Raw genomic sequence first — 22,606 nt, 5'->3', positions numbered from 1 at the left:
CCAAACTTGCATGTTGCAGCCAGTCTTCTTAGTTCAGAGACAAAATCTTCAATAGATTCCCCTTCCTTCTGTACTCTTTTCCCAAAATGATATCTCTCCATTATAGTGCTAGTCTTTGGGAGATAGTGCAAGTCTAATTTCTTCAAGCTTACTTCTAGCTCATTAAGACCTCTAGCTTCCTGTGCCCCTAGATCTGGGAGGTGATCTAAAACCTCTTTACATTCCCCTCCTAGGTAATACGCCAATAATGCTACCTTCCTTTCTAGCCCAAGGTTTGGGCCACACACAGTGGCATAATTTAAGAACACTTTTTTCCACTTTTTCCACAGAATAGTAGGTTCCCCAGGGTTAGTCAAGAAAAAGGGTGGGGGCGTTACACTCACGCAAAGTCACTACAAGCCCTCCTATGAGTCAATTGTGAAGATAAGTACTGGGTACTACGGGGTATAATCAAAAATGGTAGGATACTAGACGGTAATGAAGCAATACAAATGCCCCCTTCCCAGGAGATTTCCGCACAGGATCAATTAAAACTGTGACCTTACAGATAGTATAGTCAAAACATTTGAGTATGGGAAGATGCAAAATGAGTAAATTCACAAGTAAAACGATGTACATGCACTCATCCCAAAAGGATTTGAAGAACAGAATAAACTAACCCTGTAACTTTAAAATTAATGTGGGAAAAAGACGTTTTAAACCACTAGGTGGCACTGTGGTACACTCGTCGATACCCCTGAGGCAGAAGCACACATGAGCCACTGTCCTATTGTCGTTAATTCCCAAGGCGTTCCCGTCTGAGGAGGATAACCCACTGTAGTTCTTACAAATCACGGCAGTGCTGGTAACCAAGTCTATGTCCCTGGGAGCAGACGACGACAACGCCGCAGGGGAGACACAGGTAAGGTTGCAGGCTTCTCAAGGATTGCGGCTCTTGTTGACGTTTCGATGCCTCAAGTTTAAGATCCGGGCTCACACAGTTTCCAAGGTACAGCGCACTACTCGGTAGAGCGAAGTTCACGCCACCCGTCACCGCAATTTGCAAAATCCAGTAAGACGTTGACGCTGAAAGGGGAGCTCGTGTCTCTATGCGTTGACGATCTCAAACTCGTGGGAGTCACGAGGGTGGTCCAGATGTCACTCACAGCCAGCATCAATCCACTTTTCAGGTGCCGCCAGCACCTTCATCAACAGTCTAAACAGGCTGCTCGCTAGCGCCTCGCAGACGTTCCCTGCATTGTACGCCGCATTCCCCTGTCCAGTTTTCACCGCTGGTGCTCATTCACGCAGAGCATGTCACCATTCTGCTTTACTTCACTGCCGCCCCTCAGCTCTTCCTTGAAGTCCGCCACCACTTCGCACAGGAGGTGTGCTCCTATTTCCCACTCACAGCATATACTACTGCACAGTGCCAGTGAACGTAGCTGACAATTGACCACTTACGTTGCTTTTCTTTTCATGTGCCAGCTCTTGTTCTATACAGTCCCTTCTGATGCTGATATACTTCTTCTCCTCACCGCAGTCGATTGCAGCGCTTCAGTCTGCCTCGGGAGTTTCAAGGATGAATTCCTCCAAATTCTCACCGCGCTACTTGTCCTCGCGGGCGTGTTGAGGTCGCTGTCCCCAGTTGATCCTCGTCGCCAGTGTAGTGTTCGTCATACAGCAGGCACAACACGACAGGAGTTGAATTAACCTTTTATTGTGAGTTCAGTAGGTGAGGGAAAATACAGTGACCCCAGCCACAGCACTAGCCACAACAGGTGGCAGCTTCACTCTGGTCCCCCGGTGCTCGCCTTGGAACGCTGGTCGCGGTGACATTCTAATTGATGTCACCGCGAGCAGCTCCATTACATGCGTAGCTGCGGGGGGGGGGGGAATAAGGGTGGAAGATACCACACCTTTGTACTGCATTTCTTCAGGAGGTGCTCTTTCCCACTGAAATAACACAAATAGATATATCACATAACTATTGAGATTTGGGAAATTTCAAAGTCTTGTAAAATGGGAAAGATGAGCGACCTTTGACACTCGGGCAGCGCCTGAGGGCGGCTGATAAGCATGGTTAACTCTCTTTTTATATAGTGGGCCCCTGGCCTAATAGCTTGTCATATCCAGTTATATTGGCAATTGAATTCACACATCTTGCTTACTGACCCAAGCCGAAAGTAGAAGGTTTAAATAAAAATTCCCTTCCTGAGACTTTCAGCTAATGTACAAAAATCCTTGCAGTTTCCAGAAGCTTCAGTCTCCACCTTCCAGAGCCTAATTTGAACCGGTGGGGGCCACAGGACAGGCACGCAATTTTGGTGATCTACACTTATTTTTTTCCTCTTCAGACATTTCTGAGAGAAAGAGAGGGAAAACAGATAAGAGGTAAGATGAAGGAAGAGTAAGCCGGAAAAAAAGTCACAGCGTAAGAAAGTAGGAACCTACAATAGTGAGATAAAGGGGTAAAGGGTGCCCCAAGGGAATTAAAGAGGCCTGGGGTGGATTCAAGAATGTGCAGTCTTTGTCTTGGGCACACTAACATTTAATAGCAACAACCGTGGGCTTCTAAGCAGAGCTTCGGGCACTGGCCCTCGTTCCATTACAAATTAAGCTCTGCATCTCACTGGCATCCTCTGGTCTGGATGACTTGCAATTTGCTGTTGAAGGTGGAGGGAGAGGGGTACCTCTTCCCTCTTGACGTCAAAAAAGCTCCTGCCCTTTACAAGGTATATTCTTAACATGTTTTATTCCAGGAATCGCGACACCCAGGCTTGGGGATTTGACTTAGTATTGGGAGCGCAGTGTCTTCATGCCTCCATGGTGGCATCCGGTTGTAACCAAGGAAAAGTTACTATAAGAGATGTATGTATGAGTTGTGATTGTTAGACATCAACAGGCTGATGAGAAAGGCCATACCGGGGCTTCTCAGGGTGGGTACTCACACCAGGGTGCTGTTGAAAAGGAATGGTGTCCACAACCCATGGTGTGACACCTCGAGGCCAGGACTTCCCAGAGGATGACGCTGAAAGGGCAGGTGAAGTACTTGATATAGAAGCTGACGACCTGGCTCCTTGTGCTTGGTTGACCTGCTGTAGGCCCAGAGCTGCAGGCTAACCCAACCTGGCATTAATGACTGGGCAGAAAGAGGGGGCTAAAACAAGCTGCAGGTCATCGAGGCAAGGACTGCCAGTGCATCCTTTAGGCTAGGCAAGGTCATACACACCAGGATGGCCAGGTGCTGTGGCGGTTGCAGGTGGAGACAAGGGTGATCATGACCAGGCAGCTCCTGATACTCAGGTGTGGGGTCCTTCTGACACAGCACCACTTCCATCTATGATAGAGGGCAGACAGAGGCATCAGGAGCAGCCTGTCATGTCCTTTAGGATAGCCCTGTCATCTATACTGCATTTTACATACAACATCCCATCCACACGACTATAATGATTCTAAACGGGTGACATTTTACCTAATAGCTTGCTCCTGTCTCTTCGACACCAGGTTCTGAATATTCTATCTGAATCCCTGTACCTGACATACATACACATGTCCCCAGGCATTGCAGATTTATTCTGTATAAGGGTCACCACTTTTTTCATCCTTGGCCAACAGCCAGCTGTGCATGATCGCACTTGTTTAGAAAAACATCGGTGATTCTTGCTTAAAAAATATATTGGTTCTAGAAAAAACACAGGAGTGACCACTTTAGTATAAAAGACCCTTACTCCCCCCAACAAATTAGAGAAGAATTCCTTCCAAGCTGATTCTTGGGTCCTGCAAGCTGAATTTCCCAAAAGCAGCGGTTTGACATCCCTTGCGGGTTGTCATCCTCGACTCAGAGATCGGGTCCTTCATTCTAAACCATCAGGTGAGGGAGCTAGTTCACCCCTAAGGATTTCGAGGCTGCCCATACATACACCTACACATCCAGGTTAGGCTAGGTACATTTTAGCAAATTACTTAGGGCGCACATTTTAGAAATATGCAAGTGCTAAAGTTTTTTTATCTAAACTGTTTATGTTCATCGTATTAGCAATATGGTAGAAATGTATCTACTATTCACTATATTGGTACTAGCATTCTCTTTTGTATGCTTCTGTCTCCTGATTGTCACTACACATATGTTTTACACCAGGCTGTCACTGGACCAATAAATTCTTATTGGAACATCCTAATAGCCATGCTGTGTGCTTTCTGAGAGGAAACAAGCAGGAGTGTCTGAGCGAAACGTACTGTACTGTTTTCCACGATCCCTGAGGAATCAGGGTTGTCATGTTCAGTGGTTGTCAGAGACTACCTACTCCACTGTGGGAAAAAACGGGGGAGTTAGTGGCACTGTAGAGCTAGCTGGTCTAATGGCTGACATATCCTGTGGGGGTGTCCAGACGTGGTCATCCAAAACGTGCAGGTCCTGGGGAACTCCTAGGAACTACACGATAAGCCTTCCATTATTGCTGGTGAAGGAAAAAGAGAGATATGTTGCAGGGAGGGGCTGGCCAGAGTATGTAGTCTTTACTCTGATGAGAATCTGTGTACTACATTCAAAAATGATATTGTGGAACACATTTCTGGGCAAAAATATAAAGTGGGAACAAACGTCAGAGCCAGCACTGCAGCTTTTTCTGCTGGTTCTGGGCTGAGTCTCCGTACCGGTGTGCTGATACTAGGAGTGTGGCAATGTTTATGCTTTTTTCCATGTTCTACAGAGAGATTTCACCTTTTATGGACTGATTGTTGAAGTTGCTGGCATAAGGACTCTGGGCACTGTGAAAGTGCCGCTCAGTCTTACAGTGCACATGCTCTACTCCAGAAAACATAAGGTTATATTGCTTATACACAATTGGCTTATTTATCTTTCCAATGAGGCAAGGGTAAGTTGGAGGATGAAATGCATCTTTGGCATGGAAGTTAAATGTCATATTTGTATCACAATGTATATTTAAACCACCCACTTGTATCTTTAACATGTACCACTCTAGGGAACACCATTGTGTCCTGGCTGGCCGCGTTGTATGTACACTGTGGCAACACAGGTCAGAGTAAAGTGCTTTGTCATGTACAAAAATAAACTTTTGTTCATTAGCTAAGACACCCTTAAGCGTGTCCTTAAAATGCATGACGGGGTTCTTAATTTTTAAATCGGCACATACTTAAGGAAATGTATGTCCCACAGTGACCAGGTTCCGAAAAATATTTGATGCTGTGTTCTGAAAGTTCATAATTTTCCTGCATGAGAGCCTGATTGTAATACATGTATAGTTTTACAATTTCACCAGCACAAATTATACAAACATGCTTGAAAGTTTATTTACTACTTTATAAATATCAAATATAGTGGTGAAAGTAAATCTTTGATATCTGTAGCTAAAAATTACAGTAAAAATTCACATTTAAAAATCACACTTTCTGTCTGATGGTTACGTAGAATTGCACATATTCGGGTGACATGCCCTTCACATAGTTTCTATAATTGGCATTCCAATTAGGTTTGAAGTGTTGTGCTGCCAGGAAACAACACACCAACATGTCTATATGTCGTATTTGTAGAGAGCGAGCCTAGCCTAAAGGCAGAGGAAGCCTGTATATGGGTCAAAGGCAAAAACAGTCAACAAGTAATAATACTACTGAAATACATGAAAAGTATATCCACCTTGTGCTTGGGAGCAGTGCTTAATTTGTAAAACAATAAGTGGCAGGGGCCTCACCAGGAGGCCACTTCAGCTTGCTTTACCCATTGCTACTGCCGACAATGCCAATAAAAGTACCTATGCCAATACTAACCATCACAATGCTAGTGTGATAATTCAGCCTATTGCAATATAGAATTTAGCTATAGAATGCCTTGGGCAGCGGGTATTAGTTGTTTTATTGTATATTTATTTAATGAATACAAACATTTTGATTTCCTTATCTCTAAATAACACAGACATTGCCACCATGTGGCAGTTATCATAAGTGCTGGTTTTGTCAATTAAGTGCAGGTGCCATGCATCAGAAACCACTGGCTCAAATTAAGCACTGCTTGAGGGTTTGACCATGCCAAGAAATGTTGCAACTTCTGTATCTAAGAGTGAATGGTCAGCAGAGAGCACACAATTGCCAGTAGCAATATCTCAGTAGGCTTTGTATGACAATCATATACTTTAATCTCTACTCTTTGTATTATTGTCACGCAGTGCAGTGACCTCGTGGTGAATGTTATGAAGGGGGCTAGAGAACGGTGATTCACCGAGTGTTTGACCACAACCAATAATTGTGCCATAGAAAAATTGCTTCATTTTCTCTTTCCAGTTTTACATGTCTTCTGGGAAGTCACAAAATGTTATCTACCCTCGGTCTAGGGGCATTAACGATTGTTCATGCTTGGGGACGTTTATGATAATTATTGGTTATTTATATTCATATTCATCACCATTGGTGGCCAATAAAGTTCACTGATGTGAGAGGTCATTAATACTTAATGCTGCTTGGTGTCATGGATGCCAAATAATGCCTAGGTCGAGTCATGCTCCTTACTGCTAGTTTTGGTATAGTTACTCTGCCTTGGCGCTCATAGTGATGTCAGGGTTGATGTCAAATGTAAAATTTATAGTACTTCATGTTGCCTATTAGAGTGGTAACTGAACTTTGGGAGCAGTAGTGTACTATTGCTGCATTGCGATCCAGCGTTCCTTTAAGAGGAATGTCTTCAAGTCACTCCTAAATTGTATAGGGGGATGTTGTTCCAGATTCTGAGTGTGCAGATAGAAAAGGCCTGCTGATTTGTTTTTAATTTTGTTACAATTCTTACTCTCCAGTCTGATGGTTTCCTGGCTGTAGTTGTGCCGAGAGCCACCAGAGATGGCGATCTTATCAGGAAAAGCAGGAGTGCAGGTCGTGATGGCTTTGTTAATGATGCAGCTGGTTTTGAAGATGCTATGGCATGCAAGGGGAACCAGAGGAACTCCATCAAGATGGGGTTGATGTGATCATATTTCTCCAGGCCCTGGATGAGATGTGTTTCATGATTTTAAAATGCACCCTAATCCAGGGGGCTCAGCACACAGCTATGAGTGAGAAATAGCCATAAATGTAGAATTCCTAAAGGCAAAGATTCCAACCACAGTTTAAAGAGGAAGTTCTTTTTCTGGGTTCTTGGGCCACTATAAATCTGACAGGAGAAAATCATGATCTATTAAAAGTTTGGCTTTAATGGCGTGATGGAACAACATGTTTTAGAAATTGGGTCTCTAGTTGGCAAGGGTATGCACCCGGTACAAGTAGGGAACACAATCCTAGTCAGGGTAAGCTAGATACACTCTAAAAGATAACTTGTGCTCACCCTCTGTTAGCTTGGCACAAAGCAGTCACACTTATCTAAAGAGGCAATGTGTAAAGTATTTGTGCAACACACACACACTCAGTAACACAATGAAAATATCCAAAAACCCGGGACATGTATCGGGTCTAGAGATCATCAGTCCAACAAGTACCTACTTGCACCCACTGGGGTGAACAACTCAAGAACTCCATGTACCAGAGACCCTAGGGGCGATCCGGAGGAGGGGCTAGCAGTGTGCGGTCCATTGCGATTGTATCACAAAAATACTTCACACATTTAGAATAATAGAGAATATTTTTATGAGTACAACAACAGCAAAATGACAAATATCTAATAAGTAGAACCAGAGTTATGAATATTAAAGAATAAATCAAAAAGTAGTACTTAGATGTCAATATCTCTAAGGGGTGACTTGAGGTCTCGCTGGACCGGGGCAAATCCAAAGTACAATCTGACCGCGATGGAGGGCAGCCGGCTACAGGACTCATGGAGGTCCCGCTGAAAAAGTTCCCTGGATGGAGCAAGCACTGGCATTGAAGACTCAAAGGTTCGGTTTTGATTCACAAAGTCAGTTAGATGCGTCATCGTTGAGTCTCACAGTCAGGTCCCACGTTGAACCCCTTATGATGCAAGCACTGCGTCATTGTCAAAGCTCCAGGCAGGTTGAGCTGTGCAGGGATGTATTAGGATCCGCAGTACGTCAGCGTCGAAGGGCACTGTGTTGGTTCCGATTGGCGCAAAGTCATCACTGCATCATTTTTGATGGTGCGGACAGCAGAAATCACCTCCCAAGGGCCAAGGACTGGCAGGCAGTGGCAAGAACCACTTGGTAGGGAAGGACTCACAGATGGTACAGTTCCCGAGGTGTTGCAGAGTTGCAGGAAGTATTTGATGGCCCAGAGACTTCAGAGTAGGGGCAAGCCAGCAAGCCCTTGGGGTCATTCGGGGTTCAAGTGAGAGAGGCCCAGTACTTGTCCTCAGCAGGGCAGATATAAGCAGGCAGCAGCGCAGCCCAGCAAAGCAGACAGCAGTTCCTTCATAGCAGCAGTTAGGCAGAGTGCCGATCCTTGTAGCACAGCAGTCTTTATTCCTGGCAGGGACAGGAGCTTGAGCTGGTTTCCCCTTTTTGGCAGCTAGTTTGGGCCATTGCTCCAGACTCCAGCCCTCTTAGACTTGCATCCTAGGCAGCCATGGACCTTGTCGTTGCTAATCCTGGGCGGAGTTTGCAGAGTTCCGCTATGCTGAACTCCCGAAGTGCAATAAAAACTCTGCCGCGCAACGCTGAGCTCCATAAGCGGCTGAGTGCGTTAGATAAATGCGATTTGTGGTGATTTTCAGTGCTGGGTGTTTGTCCGCACTGTGCAATCATCGTGAATGGCTCCATGCACAGCACAAGCAGGCGCTGTTTCCTTTTTGTCGCTTGAGTAGATTTTTTACTCAAGCAGCAGCTTTCTCAATGCCAATGGACAGTTTCTCAACGCAAGCGGTCAATAGGAAACGCAGCCACTCGCAATGTGAAACCCGACCACGTTGAGAAATCTTGCCGGGAGGTTGATTTTCCATGCTAACACTCGCCAACTTGACGAACGTGAACGAGGAAAAATCTCACTGGGTGGTGGATTTTCTTCGGTCGTGCTCACCAACATGACATTGACGAGCGCGAACAAGGAAAAAAACTCTGCTTCACAGAGCGTAGTTTTACGGAACTCCGCGAGCTCCGCGTTACGCGGAGTGCGAAAACTCGACAAACTCTGCGAGAGGAGCGGAGTTCACCGCCCAGACTTAGTCGTTGCACAGATCCCATCAGGTAACCCCAACATCTCCAAATGAGCCTTTAGCTCCATTTCCTTCCAGATAGTGTGCTCAAGATAAGGTCATTACCAAGCACACAGTCCACAGGCATGGCAGGGCTCACAGCACCATTCAGGAGATCTGAACCCACTGCCCACTTAAATGGAACAAGGGCCACAGGATAGTGACCCTCTCTGTTGTCAGCCACCACAACCTGGAGGAATTCATTGAGAATTACTTGCTCTGGGGACACCAGCTGACTCCTCACCATAGTCAGGCTGGCACCTATATCCCTCAGACCTTCAACACCTTGCCCATTGATGTTGACCTATTGCCTATACGTAGTAGTATTTGAGGGCACATTGATCTTAGGAACCGTCTCACTGTCACCCAGGGACACTAGGGTAATCCCACTAACTCCCTCCCCATGAACTAGGACACACTTCTACCCCTGCACTACACAAGAAACCTCTATATTCATTCCTCCAGTGGGAGGTGGTGCTCATTTGTACATTTGGGATCCCCCTTGTAGTGACCATATTCATAGCCCTTGATTGGCTTGAGCTCCTGAACTTTTTTAGGGTAGTTTTTCTTCTAGTTGCAAGACTAGAAATGAGAATCAGACTCTTTCCCCTGTGAGTTGTTTTGAGGGCATTTAGAGAATTCTGTCCTTTTATCTTCACCCTTCTTCTGACGGGAACCCCTTTAGGAGTCCCCTCCAGATACCTTCATGGATACTCTGGTGCTGACCCAGATGATCTACACCCCTGCGGCTAAGGAAGCTGGCTATCAACTAGGTGTTGGTGGAGCTCTAGAAAACAAATATCAAGCATTTGCTCTTTTAAAATTAAGTTGCATGGCCCTGAATAATCATCAACCTTGCAGCCCCTCACCCTGCCCTTCAGTGCCTTTCTGACATAATCCTAGAAATCCACCCATGTTGTGATGATATCTTGTGGCTGCCCCTGAATCTAAGACTATACCTCTCAGAGGTCAATCCAAACTTACTGACTAGAATGGCCTTCATAGCAGTGTAGCAAGTCTGTTCCTCTACCTCTAGCACGAGGAGCGTGTGCCTCCCTACTGTGGTCCTATACCTCTATAAATTACCACCCCAGAACTCCTCCGAGACCTTGTGCACTCACATAGTCACTTCATAGGCTGCAAAACATTTGTCTATGTCACCCCCCACCACATAACTGGGCACCAAATCCTTTGGAATCCTGACTCACTAGCAGACATTGCAGGCATGCTGCCACCATTGTTGTTGCTAGAGCCCACTTGAAGGGCTCTAATGTCCAGCTCCTTGAGGTTGAGCTCATGGGTCATGTTCCTCTGCTCCATGGCCAGCCTCCTCTCTTCTCGAGCCTCCTACAATTTAGCAAGCTCAAACTTTAATATCCTTTCCTCCCTACTGTCTGCCAGCTCCTCGGAGGACAGGTTGCTGGAGGAGACACTGCTCCCCGGTCTGGGAACCTCTACTGCTCCTGGCAAGTTGTTGGCCCCTTCAACAGGCAGTCCCAAATCCACATTGGAATCCAGGATCAGGTCATCCTCCTCCTCAGTAATTTCCTGCTCTTCCTCTGGATTGTCATCCCCTGATACGTAGGTCTTCGCCCTGGCTCTCAAAGCCTTCTGTCACTCCACCTTCCTGGTAAAACCCCTTGTCAACACTTGACAGTGCTTACAGAAATCAATTACTGCAGGTTCAGGTGCTGCAGAGTTAGACATGGTTTTAGCAGAAAAATCAAAAAGCCAATTAGGGAGAATTGAAAAAGGCTCAAATTGGTCTTAGTATAGAGTTGTAGTGAACAATGAGTTACTCTCTGGTATTGTATAAACACAAGTCCTATCCTCACCACTGATCACCAGTGTTAATGTTAATGTTAATGTTAAATTGGTCTTCTATAGCGCACGGCTACTCCAAAGGAGTGTCCCGGCGCTTTTATTGGTGACCAGAAAAGACAGACAACAGCAAAAACAAAATAGATCAGTTACAGAGGACTAAAGGAATCCAGCACTATAGAAGGAGCGTCCTAGCGGGCAAAAAGCCATGGCTTGAGGCCCTTTCTAAAAGTCAATAGATTAGATGTACTGCGTAGAGTCAAAGGGAGAGAGTTCCAGAGTTGCGGAGCTTGCAGCCTAAAAGAGCGACCTCCAATGCGGGCCTTTTTTACTCAGGGAACTACGGCCAGGAACAAGGACTCCGATCTCAATGATCGGGCCGGATGGTAAAAGGCGAGCCTCCTTTGGAGATATTGAGCTCCCGAGGCATGCAGAGCCTTGTGGGCCAGTGTCAGAGCCTTGAACACTATCCGTTTCCGGATAGGCAGCCAATGGAGCGACTGCAATAGGCTAGAGACTCTGGCCCGCCTGTGGAGGCCAAAGATGGCTAGTGCGGCAGTGTTCTGGACCACCTGCAAGCGTTGCAGGAGATACTCCGGCAGGCCAACATACAATATGTTGGAATAGTCCAATCTTGAGCCAATAAAGGCCTGAACCGTAGTCCTCCTATGTTCTTCGGAGAGCAGAGGGAAAAACTTCCGGAGCATCCTAAGGATGCCGAAACAAGTTCCCGTAAGAGCCATAACCTGAGATCTAAGCGTCAGCTCGTTGTCAATCTTAATTCCCAGGTTCTTTGCTAGCTGGGACGAGTGCGCTGGAGGGAACATGTCGGCAGGCCACCATTCATGCCAATCTGGGTCAGATGGGCAGCCGAAGAAGAGTATCTCAGATTTATCTGAGTTGCACTTGAGGCTGTTTAGCTGGAACCATTTAAAAACAGCCCCAAGGCACTCACGGATACTCTCTCCATCAAAATCTTCTCCCTTCCCACAAGTGAAGAGGAGCTGGGTATCGTCGGCGTAGGATACGATCTGGGCCCCAAAGGACTCCACCAATGTCGCCAAAGGGGTCATAAAGATGTTAAAAAAAGTCGGGCTCAACACGGAGCCCTGAGGGACTCTGACTTCCAGTGGCAGCATCTCGGCGGAGCTAGAAGAGGCCCAGACCGTTTGTCGACGGTCAGCCAAGAAGGATCTGAACCAGCTGAGCACCGTCCCCTTCAGACCGATCTCATAAAGTCTGGCGAGGAGACCCTCATGGGGGACGGTGTCGAAGGCCGCCGACAAATCAAGCATGACCAGCATAGCTTTGCCTCCTATATCCAGCGACTCTTTAATGGCTTCAGACACCTCCAACAGCGCCGTCTCTGTGCTTAAATTGGGGCGGAAGCCAGATTGGGAAGAATGTAACAAATCGTGAGACTCCAAAAAGTTGGAGTGTACGATATGTACATGTTTCTCCAAGATCTTCGTCAATGCGGGGAGGAGCGAGATGGGCCTGTAGTTGGCGGGAGCCTCCGGGGCAAGGTTCGGCTTCTTAAGGAGAGGGATGACCATTGCCTTCTTCCACGCCAGCGGAACCACCCCCTGGCTCAAGGAGAGATTCAAGAGCGGATTTGCGAGAGGATTTACGATAGCCGCCATTTTCGCCAAAAATTTGGCCGGGCATGGATCAAGAGGCGACCCAGATTTAAGATTGGCCATAAGTGCCAGTGATGAAGATGCCGAAAGTGGCAGAAAAGCTGCCAAGACTGGACCTGGTGGAGTTGGAAGAGCCAACTCATCCTCAAGGCTGGGATGAACATCAACCAGCCTTGTGGGAAAGGAGTCCTGAATCAACTGTATTTTGGTGGTGAAGAAGTTGGCGAGGGTAGAAACCCATGACTCAGACGGGGCGGCCTGAGTCACATTAGATCGCGGGGTCGTGAATTCTCTAACGATTGAGAAAATCTCCTTACAGGAGTTGGCTGCAGCTTCAATTCTCCTGGCAAAGTATCCTTTTTTCTCCTGGAGAATTTCCCGGTGATAGGCTTTAACCATTGATCTGTAGGCAAGCCTCGCCTCAGCATCATACTGAGACCGCCAAGCCCTTTCGGCCACTTTACACTGCTGACGAGAATGTGCCAACGCTTCGGTGAACCAAGGGGCAGAAACCCGTTTGGATGTTTGTTGGGGGGGAATCACAGGTGCAAGATCGTTCAGCCTGGCCGTTAGCCACATCTGCAAAGATTCTAGGTCCTTATCCAAATTACCCGTGAAAGGGAGAGGATGGTCCAGAGAGGCCTGGGCCAGCATCTCCGCAGTTACCCGATGATATGCCCTGGATGCTGGTCCCTGATGTCTCGGGACAGTGCTAGGTGTTTTCTTAATGCACAGTATGCAGAAATAGGCCAGCCGGTGATCTGACCAAAGTACCGTCAGCACTGCCGTCACCTCAATAGGGGACGTGGAAAAGACCTGATCCAGGGTGTGGCCCTTGTCATGGGTCGGTTCAGAGAGATAGGGAGTCAGGCCTAAGGGTGCCGTAATGTCGAGCAATTTAATTGTGTCAGGGTCAGAGCTCTCATCCATGTGAAAATTAAAATCTCCGGCCAGTACGCAGTGTTCCGCTCTTAGAGTCAGCGTCGATATTATCGACTGAAGCTCATCAAACAAGGACCCTGCCGGGCCAGGGGGCCTATAAACTAGAAGTCCTTTAAGAGATTGTTGGGGTGTCAGTGATATGGAGAAGGCAAGGGATTCTGAACCCGTGATGGCCTCTATGGGGATGATAGAGGACTGCACAGGTCCAGTAGTATACTTCTAGGTAGGGTCAGAGCTCCAGTATTTATACCCAAATGTGCCTTTGAAGTAGGGGTGACTTCAAAGTTGGCCCTTGAAGTGCACAGTCCCCATTTCATATCAGCCCTGTCTGCCAGGCTATCTGTGAGGGGTAATTATCCATTTGTGTGGGACACAGGACACTACCTATTCAGGTGTATTTGTCAGCTCCTCCTCCGGTTTCCTGCCCTGGAAGAGTAATCGGAATGTAGATGAATGTAGACTACTTTCCTGTCATACCCACCCTTCCTGTGTTTGAGGCTGTCTAGAGGGAACACACAAAGCGTAGATGTCACCCACCACAGATGTGTATTGGAGACAGGCTGCAAGGCACACAGAGCAGTAAGAGGACAGAAATGTCCAATTTCTAAAAGTGGTATTTCTAAAATAGTAATGTTGAATCTAATGTTACCTGTAAACAGGATTTATCGTTACCATTTTAAAATTTTGAAACATGATGCAGCTACTCCTTTCTAAAGAAGAATTACAGTTTAAAAGTGTATTAAGGAATTCCCAATGCTAGCCTATGAGAGGAGAAGGCCTCACAGTAGCAAAATAATAATTTAGCTGTTTGTCACTTCCAGGACATGTAAAACTTAAAATTACATGTCCTACATCCTAGTTACACAGCACCCTGCCCTTAGCACTACATATGGCCTAACTTAGGGGTGACGTATGTGTAATAAAAGGGGAGTTTAAGGCATGGTAAGTGGTTTTATATGCCAAGTCGAAGTTGCAGTAAAATGAGCACACATGCCTTGCAAGGGTAGGCCTGAGACAGGTTTGAAAGGCTAATTCTGTGGGTGGCACAACCAATGTTGCAGACCCGCTAGTAGTATTTTAGTACAGGCCCTGGGTATATGGTTCACCACTTTACAATGAATCTATAAGTAAACTAAATATGCCAATCATGTATGCACCAATGTCACAATGTTTAGAGGAAAAGCATATGCACTTTAGCACTGGGTAGCAGTGGTTAGGTGCTCCGAGTTCTAAGGCTGACAAACATACACAGCAAAAAGAGGAGGTAAGAAGGCAAAATGTTTGGGGAAGACCACCCAACGGAAGACAGGTCTAACAACATGAATATAGAATTGTCTCTCACCCAGTTCAACAGATAAGGCACAAGACCTAGTACAAACATTTTGAAGCAGTAGTTAAGTAAGTGATCAAAAGTAGCAGATCTGGTGCTCTCTCATACCTTTCTCAGAAAACAATATACTGCTATTCCATGAGTGAGCTATTCTCGATCAGTCACTTAAATAATAAGAAATAACAAAAGTTGACCGTCATGGCAAAATTTGTTAGTACTAAACACCAGAGACTATCTTGCCAGATGCCCTCAAAGATCTAGATTTGAGAGAAATGTTGTGAAATGGCTACCAGTTTGTGATTAGCTCTTCTTCAACAACTTTAAATAAAAAGTAATAATGTGCACAACTCACCTGCTCATTAGCAATGGTACCCTGTGGAAACAAAATAGCAAACACGTCACTCAGCATAACTTGAATGCAATTAGCATATTTATGTAAGTAGTTTTACGTCAAATGTTAAAAATAACATGAAATAATTTGATAAATAATGAGTCTCACTGTATATGAAAATACTGATGCATGTTAGTGCCAAGAGATAATATTACATATACAGACAATTTTCTCTACGCATTGAAACGGTTTATATAGCTGTATAGCTGACAAAAGCAACTTGGCAGTGTGTAGAGCAAAGAGGGTGGATAAACGGAGTACTTGAAAAGTAGATCCACCTTGTGCAAAGGGGTCAACAAATCTTACAACTGCTGTATCTAAGACTGGATGGTCAACAGAGAGAGTAACAAAATAGCCAGTGGCAATATCACAATAGGCTTTGTGAGGCAATCATATATCTTTGTATGGTTGTCACTCAGTGCAGTGACGTTAAGGTGAAAGCTGCAAACGGGGTTAGAGAACACACAACTTTTTGGATGGCCCACAGAGCAATTCTCTTCATTTTCCCTTTACTTTTTTTCATATCTCAAAATGCTACCCTCGGTCTAGGGGTATTAAAGATTATTCATGCCTGGGGACGTTTATGATTATTACTAGTTATTAATACTAATATTCATGACCTTGGGTGGCCAACAAAGTTCACTGATGTGAGAGGTCATTAATACTCAATGCTGCATGGTGTCATGGATGCCAAATAATGCCTAGGTTGAGTCATGCTCCTTACTGCCTGGGGAATTTGAAGCTCATTACTGCTTGGGTCCAATTTCAGCTCCAAATGTAGCAGTGATTGATGCTCTCTGATCATGACGTCACTGAGGCTTCGTCCTTGCTCGCAGCTTTAAGTCTCAGGGCTTAGAGATGCTGTGAGAAGTTGGCCCAGTATTTGCTGTCCACTAATTAAAGTGGGCACCTTGCACCAGTCCAAACAACCCTTATGGTGGTTTAAGAGGTCAAAGATAACCTTAGAAAGCTATCCAAGTGGTAACTGTGGAGAGCAGCCTTCAGGCTTAGTCTTGAAGGAATGTTAAGCAGCTTGTTTTACCAGAAGGCAACCTTATAGTATTGGTTAAATGAAAGGAGAACCAAACAGTAGTTATAAAAATATGTATTTATTAATATAACACTATCTAGTACAACACAGTATCTCCTACAAGGAGATAATCACAAAGCACACAATACTTAAGCACAGAAATGACAGTAAATAGCATTAATACACAGTGGGACTAGGGGGGACCAAACCATATACTAAGAAAGTGGTATAAGAACCATGACTCAAGTCAAGACTATGTCGAGAGGACATGGAATCGTTCTGACCCCAAGCAATCACCCAAGGCGAGTAAGTAGGGACCCACGGAGGACGGTGCAGTGTGGGAACACGACCGCGTGCTCCGTACAATTCTATGGGAAAGTTGTGGTTGAAGTTTTAGAGTTTAAGGACCCTTCCCAGTGGACTTCAAAGAAACCCCATGGAAGTTAGGAGGTTGGAGAGCGACTCCACTCGTGGATACCGAGATACCCAAGTTACCTATCCCAGGGATGCCGGGTGCAAAGGTCTGAAGTGGCGTCGGAAACTGCTGTTGAACCCGATGGAGGACTTCGAAGAAGAGTCACTGCTGGAAGGAAGAAAAGTGTCAGCGGGAATCCAAAGGTGGATTCTTGTCGAAGAGTACCTGAAGCAGAGGGAACTGAGTCTGGGTCACTCAGGAGTGACTAGGGTCTCGGTAAACAAAAGCCCACCGATGTCGGGTGCTTCAGGTGCATTGATGGAGTTCTTGACTCTGCAGCTACGGGAACCAGGAGACGTCGTGGATGACCAGGAGCCAGATACGAGCTGTCCCACAAAGGATAGCGAGTACTGAGCAGTCAGTGTCTGGCTGGAGCAAAAACAAACCTTGGCAACAGCAACCCACGCAGAAGGTTAAGGATGTGTACGGTTCGGACCAGCAAGTTCCTGGAGACTCACCACAGCAAGGGGAGTCAGGGTAGGCCTGGAGCAACCAGGGAAGCCCAAGAGAAGCACAGTTGACCCTCAAGTAGACCCACAGGCCGGAGACACAGGAGTCGCAAAAGGACCTCAAGCGATTTCACAAAACAGCAGCCCACGGAGCACTTGGTGTGAGAAGGCCGGAGTTCTTGGTAGGAAATGGTGCCAGAGGTTGGGGCAACTTGACGCCCAATGCACTTGTTTGGGAATCACCAACAAGCATATGCACTTGCAACTGTATGAGGTGAACAGGGGTTCAAGTATTGCAGCCCCCACAAGGGCTTATGACCTCAAAGTTGGTGAGAGGGCAGACCAGCCCTCAAGTGATGTAGAAACCCACCTCCTGTGTTGCTGATGCTTTTGGAGTCCATAGGAGTTCAGGGTCAACAGACCGGACAGCAGTGTTGTGGTGCCTAAGAATGCAGGAGAGGGACTCCTTCACTCCAAGGGTGATATCTTCAGTTTTCCTTGATGCTCCACAGGTCCTGCATGGATCCTGCATGGTGTATGGGCATAGGCAGAGCTTCAGACTGAGAGGGAGATGAGGTTGAGCCCAAATGACCTCTTGCGAAGTCCTGAGTCTCCAGACGGTCGTAGTTCAGTGGTTTCTGGTTCAGAATCTTGTCCACGTATCTAAGGTCCTGCAGCCAGGTAAGCCCATATGTACCCACAGAAGAGAGTTGGCAAGTTTCAGGCGACACTCCCAGGGGAGGGTCTGGACAGTGGGGAGGTTCCTCACATGTCCTTTGTCCAGTTTCGCGCCAGAGCGGGAGTCAACAGCTCCCAGGACCGATTTGAACTGGACAATGCACAGGAATAGCTTAACAGAACCATCAAAGAAATAGACGGCCTCTTTAGCAGATGGAGGAACCTTCCCTTAACCGTCTATGGGAAAGTCAACTTAGTAAAGATGGTCATTTCTACGAAGTTTTCCTATTTATTTACTACTAAACCCCTGGCCTTTCCACATAAGAGTATTAGTAAAGTACAGAGTAAGATTGGGAGTTTTATTTGGGGGACAAAGGGGTCAGGTTGGCCTGGAAGAAGCTGAGACGCAGACTCAACAAAGGGGGGCTGGCTCTTCCTGATATTAGTTGGTATGCAGTAGCATTCCAGTTTAAAGGCATTCGGATGTTACTTGCGAAACCAGAAGAGTCAGCCTGGGGAAGGTTGTTGTGAGAAATGTATTTATTTATTTTATTTATTTAGGAAGTTTTCTATAGCGCTGTCAAGACCCGGAGGTAGCAGAGCGCTTTACAGTAATAGAATGACAAAAATCTGTATAAACATATGCATAACATAAACATGAACATAACATATGTAAGGTATAAGCATTCAAAGATTGACATTGTAAGCGGAACATGGGTGAGTTGCCGAGCTTCTTTGGATATGGAATTCACTGTAGTCACATAGTTCAGGGGTTGCTTGCTGACCCCGGTTATCCGCAGCCAAGGGAGCGGATCAGGAACAGGGATTTGAGTTGCCTTTTGAATTCCACAAAAGAAGGAATAGTTCTGATGTGCGGGGGATGGAGTTCCAGATTTTGGGGGCGTTTCCAGTGAAGGAGCAGTCCGCTGTTCTTTTCTTTCTGGTTTTGGGTAGGATGAGCAGGAAGGAGTTAGAGCTTCTCAGATTCCTGGCTTGGCCTCCTTTTTTGAGTTTATTTGCCAGGTATTCGGGTTTGCCGGTATGGAGGGCTTTGTGTGTTAGGCAAGCCGTTCTGAAGTTACTACGCATTTCTACTGGGAGCCATTTGAGTTCCTTGAGTGCTGGGGAGATGTGATCCGATTTTTTGATGCCGGTAATCATTCTAGCTGCAGCATGTAGTGTTGTTTTGATCGGTGCCAAGTTCGATTTCGGGTTGGCTGTTAGGATTGCGTTCCCATAGTCTAGCCTTGACAGTACCAGAGATTGAGTGGCCAGTTTGAGATCCGTGTTAGGAATGTAGGGTTTGATCTTGTTCAACAGTCTGAGGTTAAAGAAAGCACATTTGGCTGCATTCTTGATGTGTTTTACCATGTTTAGTTTGGGGTCTATGATGATGCCAAGAGATTTAACAGAGTCGGCTAGAGTAAGATTTCCTTTAAGCGCATCGATAGCTTTTAGCCATTCGGTGATTTGCGGGTTGTCTTCCTTGTTCGAGATGAGGAGTGTCTCAGTTTTGTCTGGATTCAGTTTCAAGTGATTGTTTGTCAGCCATTGTTGAACATCTTTCAGGACAGCATTTAGTCTATGTATGTCAGTGAGAGAGGAAGTTTCCAGATACATTTGTGTATCGTCCGCGTAGAGGTGAAAGCGGATGTTGGCTTTTCTGAGTAACTTGGAGAGTGGTTCCATATAGATATTAAAGAGCTGGGGCAAGAGCACCGAACCTTGGGGGACGCCCTTATTGACCTGTTGGATTTCGGAGGTGAAATTCTTGATTTTTATTATTTGTGTTCGGTTGTGTATGAATGAGGAGAACCATTTGAGAACAACTTCGCCGAGGGCTGCTCTTTCTTGAAGAGCCTTGGTGAGGAGTTTGTGATCCACCGTATCGAATGCTGCAGAAAGGTCAAGGAGAATGAGGAGGCAGCATTTGTCTGAATCTAGAGATCCGTGGATATCGTCTATGATATTCAGCATCGCTGTTTCTGTGCTGCATCCTTGTCTGAAGCCAAACTGGAGGGGGTCTAGGAGATTGATGTTGTGCAGATGGTGAGTCAGTTGCAGGAGTACACATCGTTCCAATGTTTTGGATAGTAGAGGGAGGTTAGATATTGGTCTGAAGTTGTTCAGGTCTGTTGAGTCAAGACCTGGTTTTTTCAGCAGGGGGGTAACTTGCCCAATTTTTAGGCAGTCAGGTACCACTCCGTTTTTTAGGGAGCTGTTTATGATTTTGCCCCATATAGGTGCAAGAGAGTGTTTCATTTTCTTGATTAGTGAGGGAGGAATGGGATCAGAGATATGAGCTGATGGTTTGGAGGACGAGATCAGCGAGATTATCTCTGCGTCTGGGACGGGGCGGAAGCTAAGCCAGGGGGTGCTCAGAGAGCCGGGAGAGAGAGCCTGAGGAGCAGCTGAACTGGTCTTCTTGGGGTGTGAATTGTTGGGGTCAAGTGAAAGTTCAATTTTTGTGATCTTTTCGTTGAAGAAGTGGGCGAAATTGTCGCAAAGATCTTTGGACGCTAGCACAGAAGAAGACAGTGGTTTGGACGTTTGTTGCCTGATGATGCTGTACAGTTCCTTCGGTCTATTTTTGGCTTTGTCCAGAGCCTCGCGGAAAAAGCTGGATTTTTTGTTTTTGATGTGGTTGTTGTATTTCCTTCGGGCTGCTTTCAGTTGATCACGAAGGATGGCCGTTGGGTTGTTTCTCCACTTTCTTTCCTTGGCTCTTAGAGTTCTCCTTTCTGCGTTGAGGTCAGCGTTGAACCACGTTCTGGAAGGGATAGCTCTGCTTCTTTTGAGCTTTAGTGGTGCAAGTTTGTCGAGTATGGACACTAGCTCGGAGTTGTAGCAGTCGGTGAGCTCATTGGTGGAAAGGTGCGCTTTATTGTCCGGAAGCAGAGAGCTTAACTGATCATCCAGGATATCCAGGGGTATTTGAGAGAGGTTTCTTGTCCATTTGGGGGGGTCTTGGGAATGGCAAGAGCGGAAGGAGGAGGAGATGGTGATGCGTTCTTATATAAATTTGGGGCTCCAAAATATTTCAAGCGAGTACGCCTGAAAGTTCTGAGGGCAGCTCTGGAAATATGGTACAAAGTTAGACTCAAATGGGAGATAAGTTATTATTCAGACTCTAGCTCCTATTTTGGACTCACCCGGAACACCTTGCTGCCTTAGAGACAGTCTGGTGGTACCTTTCAAGAGAGAGGGCATAACTATCTGGTCCGACTTGGTAGATTCAGAGGGGATCCACCCCTGGGAATTTCTGAGGACTAGGATTGGTACAGGGTTTTCCAGATTCAAATTCAAATACCTACAGCTGGTATCATGGTTTGAGGAAGTAAGAGGGAATGCGGATATTGAAAGACTGTGTCAATCTGTACATCCAATAAGGAAAGAGATATCAGTGTGGTATAACAATCTATTAGAAGCTGAAGATTTGGAGATTCCATCTCTATCTACAGCCTGGAATCAACCCCCCCTTGAACGCTCAATAGATGCCCTTTTCAAGCCCTCACTGAAAGTGATTTATAAATACATCAAACCTGCTAGCCTAAAAATTAATCACTGTTTGTCATCAATAGGCTGTATTACACCCTAGCAAAGATAGCCAAGTTTGCACCAACTCCAATACCAAAATGCCTAAGATGCATGACGCCTATAACCAATGACCTGCACATCTTTTTTGAGTGTTCTGAATTAAAAATCTTGTGGAAGGAGATCGGTGACACTCCCCAAGATATTTTTAAGGCCAATATTGATGTTAATTTGTCACTAGTTTTTTTCGGGGATGATGGTTCATTTTGTCAGACAGCAATGCAGTCTCACAGAAGGAGAGAGGTCTGTAAAAAGTGGAAAGACCCCCTACCTCCGAAAAGGCAGGACTGGCTTAAAGCCACATTTGCTATGGCTCGCCTGGATTATGAAGAGGAAGGGGTCAAGCTGACAAACATCTTGCGGCCCCTCAAGAGTTGGGGACGTAACCTAAGATTAATATAGCTGGTCCTCTGATTACACCATGTTCCCTCACAAGTGGGAACGGACAGGGGACCTAAGCGAGTGCGGTAAGCCATGAGGCCCTCAGATCGTAACATCGGCTTCATAAGACCCGCGGAAGCTTATTGGTGAGATGAGGACAAAAAAATAAAAAAATTGAGATTAGGTCAATAGTAAAATTACTAGCATTTCATTCTGCATATCTACTTCTTGACTTTCCTGTCAATGATGAATGTAAGCCCCTTATAACGTGACATTTTCATAGAGAAATTTAAATATTATTATTTATGTATTTGATCAATAGCATGATCATATACAACATAAAATCACGAAGCACATAATATTTTATGAAAACAATAAAAAAAACGTAGTTTAAGGTGACATTGACTTCCCGGTCCTATACTATACAGTGTTTTAAAACAAGATTGTAGTTTATGTTTTTGCCGTAAAATCAAAGATGTCAGCTAAAAACACCCATATTAAAACAATTCAACCCCATCTTTTCCCTACTGTCCCACTGAGTCACCTTGCTTACCCTGCTTGGTCAATAGACCTACATCATGATATTATTTTACCACCTTAAGCCTCTGCCACCAGGCGTAAATCAGATATCTTGATATTGTAAAAACAAGTCACCTTGTCGTATCTGACCTAAATATGTGTAGAGCATCAGAGGGACGTGAAAAAGAAAGCAGCCGGTAGGTCGGGCTATTCCAGGTTTTTCTTAAGTTCACAT

The 22,606-nt window shown here is 45.7% G+C and overlaps 1 protein-coding gene across 1 annotated transcript in view; it reads right to left on the bottom strand.

The window, feature by feature from the left end:
* The window catches only part of COL28A1 (collagen type XXVIII alpha 1 chain), a 689,953-nt gene that overhangs the window by 635,871 nt on the left and 31,476 nt on the right, over positions 1–22,606 (bottom strand). Inside the window, exon 4 of the mRNA XM_086941924.1 lies at positions 15,207–15,227. Within this exon, the coding sequence (XP_086798050.1) occupies positions 15,207–15,227 (21 nt within the window). The remainder of the gene's footprint in view (positions 1–15,206; positions 15,228–22,606) is intronic.

The sequence above is a fragment of the Lissotriton vulgaris genome, chromosome 10 (genome assembly GCF_964263255.1).
Source record: "Lissotriton vulgaris chromosome 10, aLisVul1.2, whole genome shotgun sequence".
Classification (NCBI taxonomy): domain Eukaryota; kingdom Metazoa; phylum Chordata; class Amphibia; order Caudata; family Salamandridae; genus Lissotriton; species Lissotriton vulgaris.
Note: the sequence above shows the minus strand (reverse complement) of the source record. Positions and strands in the feature narration are given on the sequence as shown.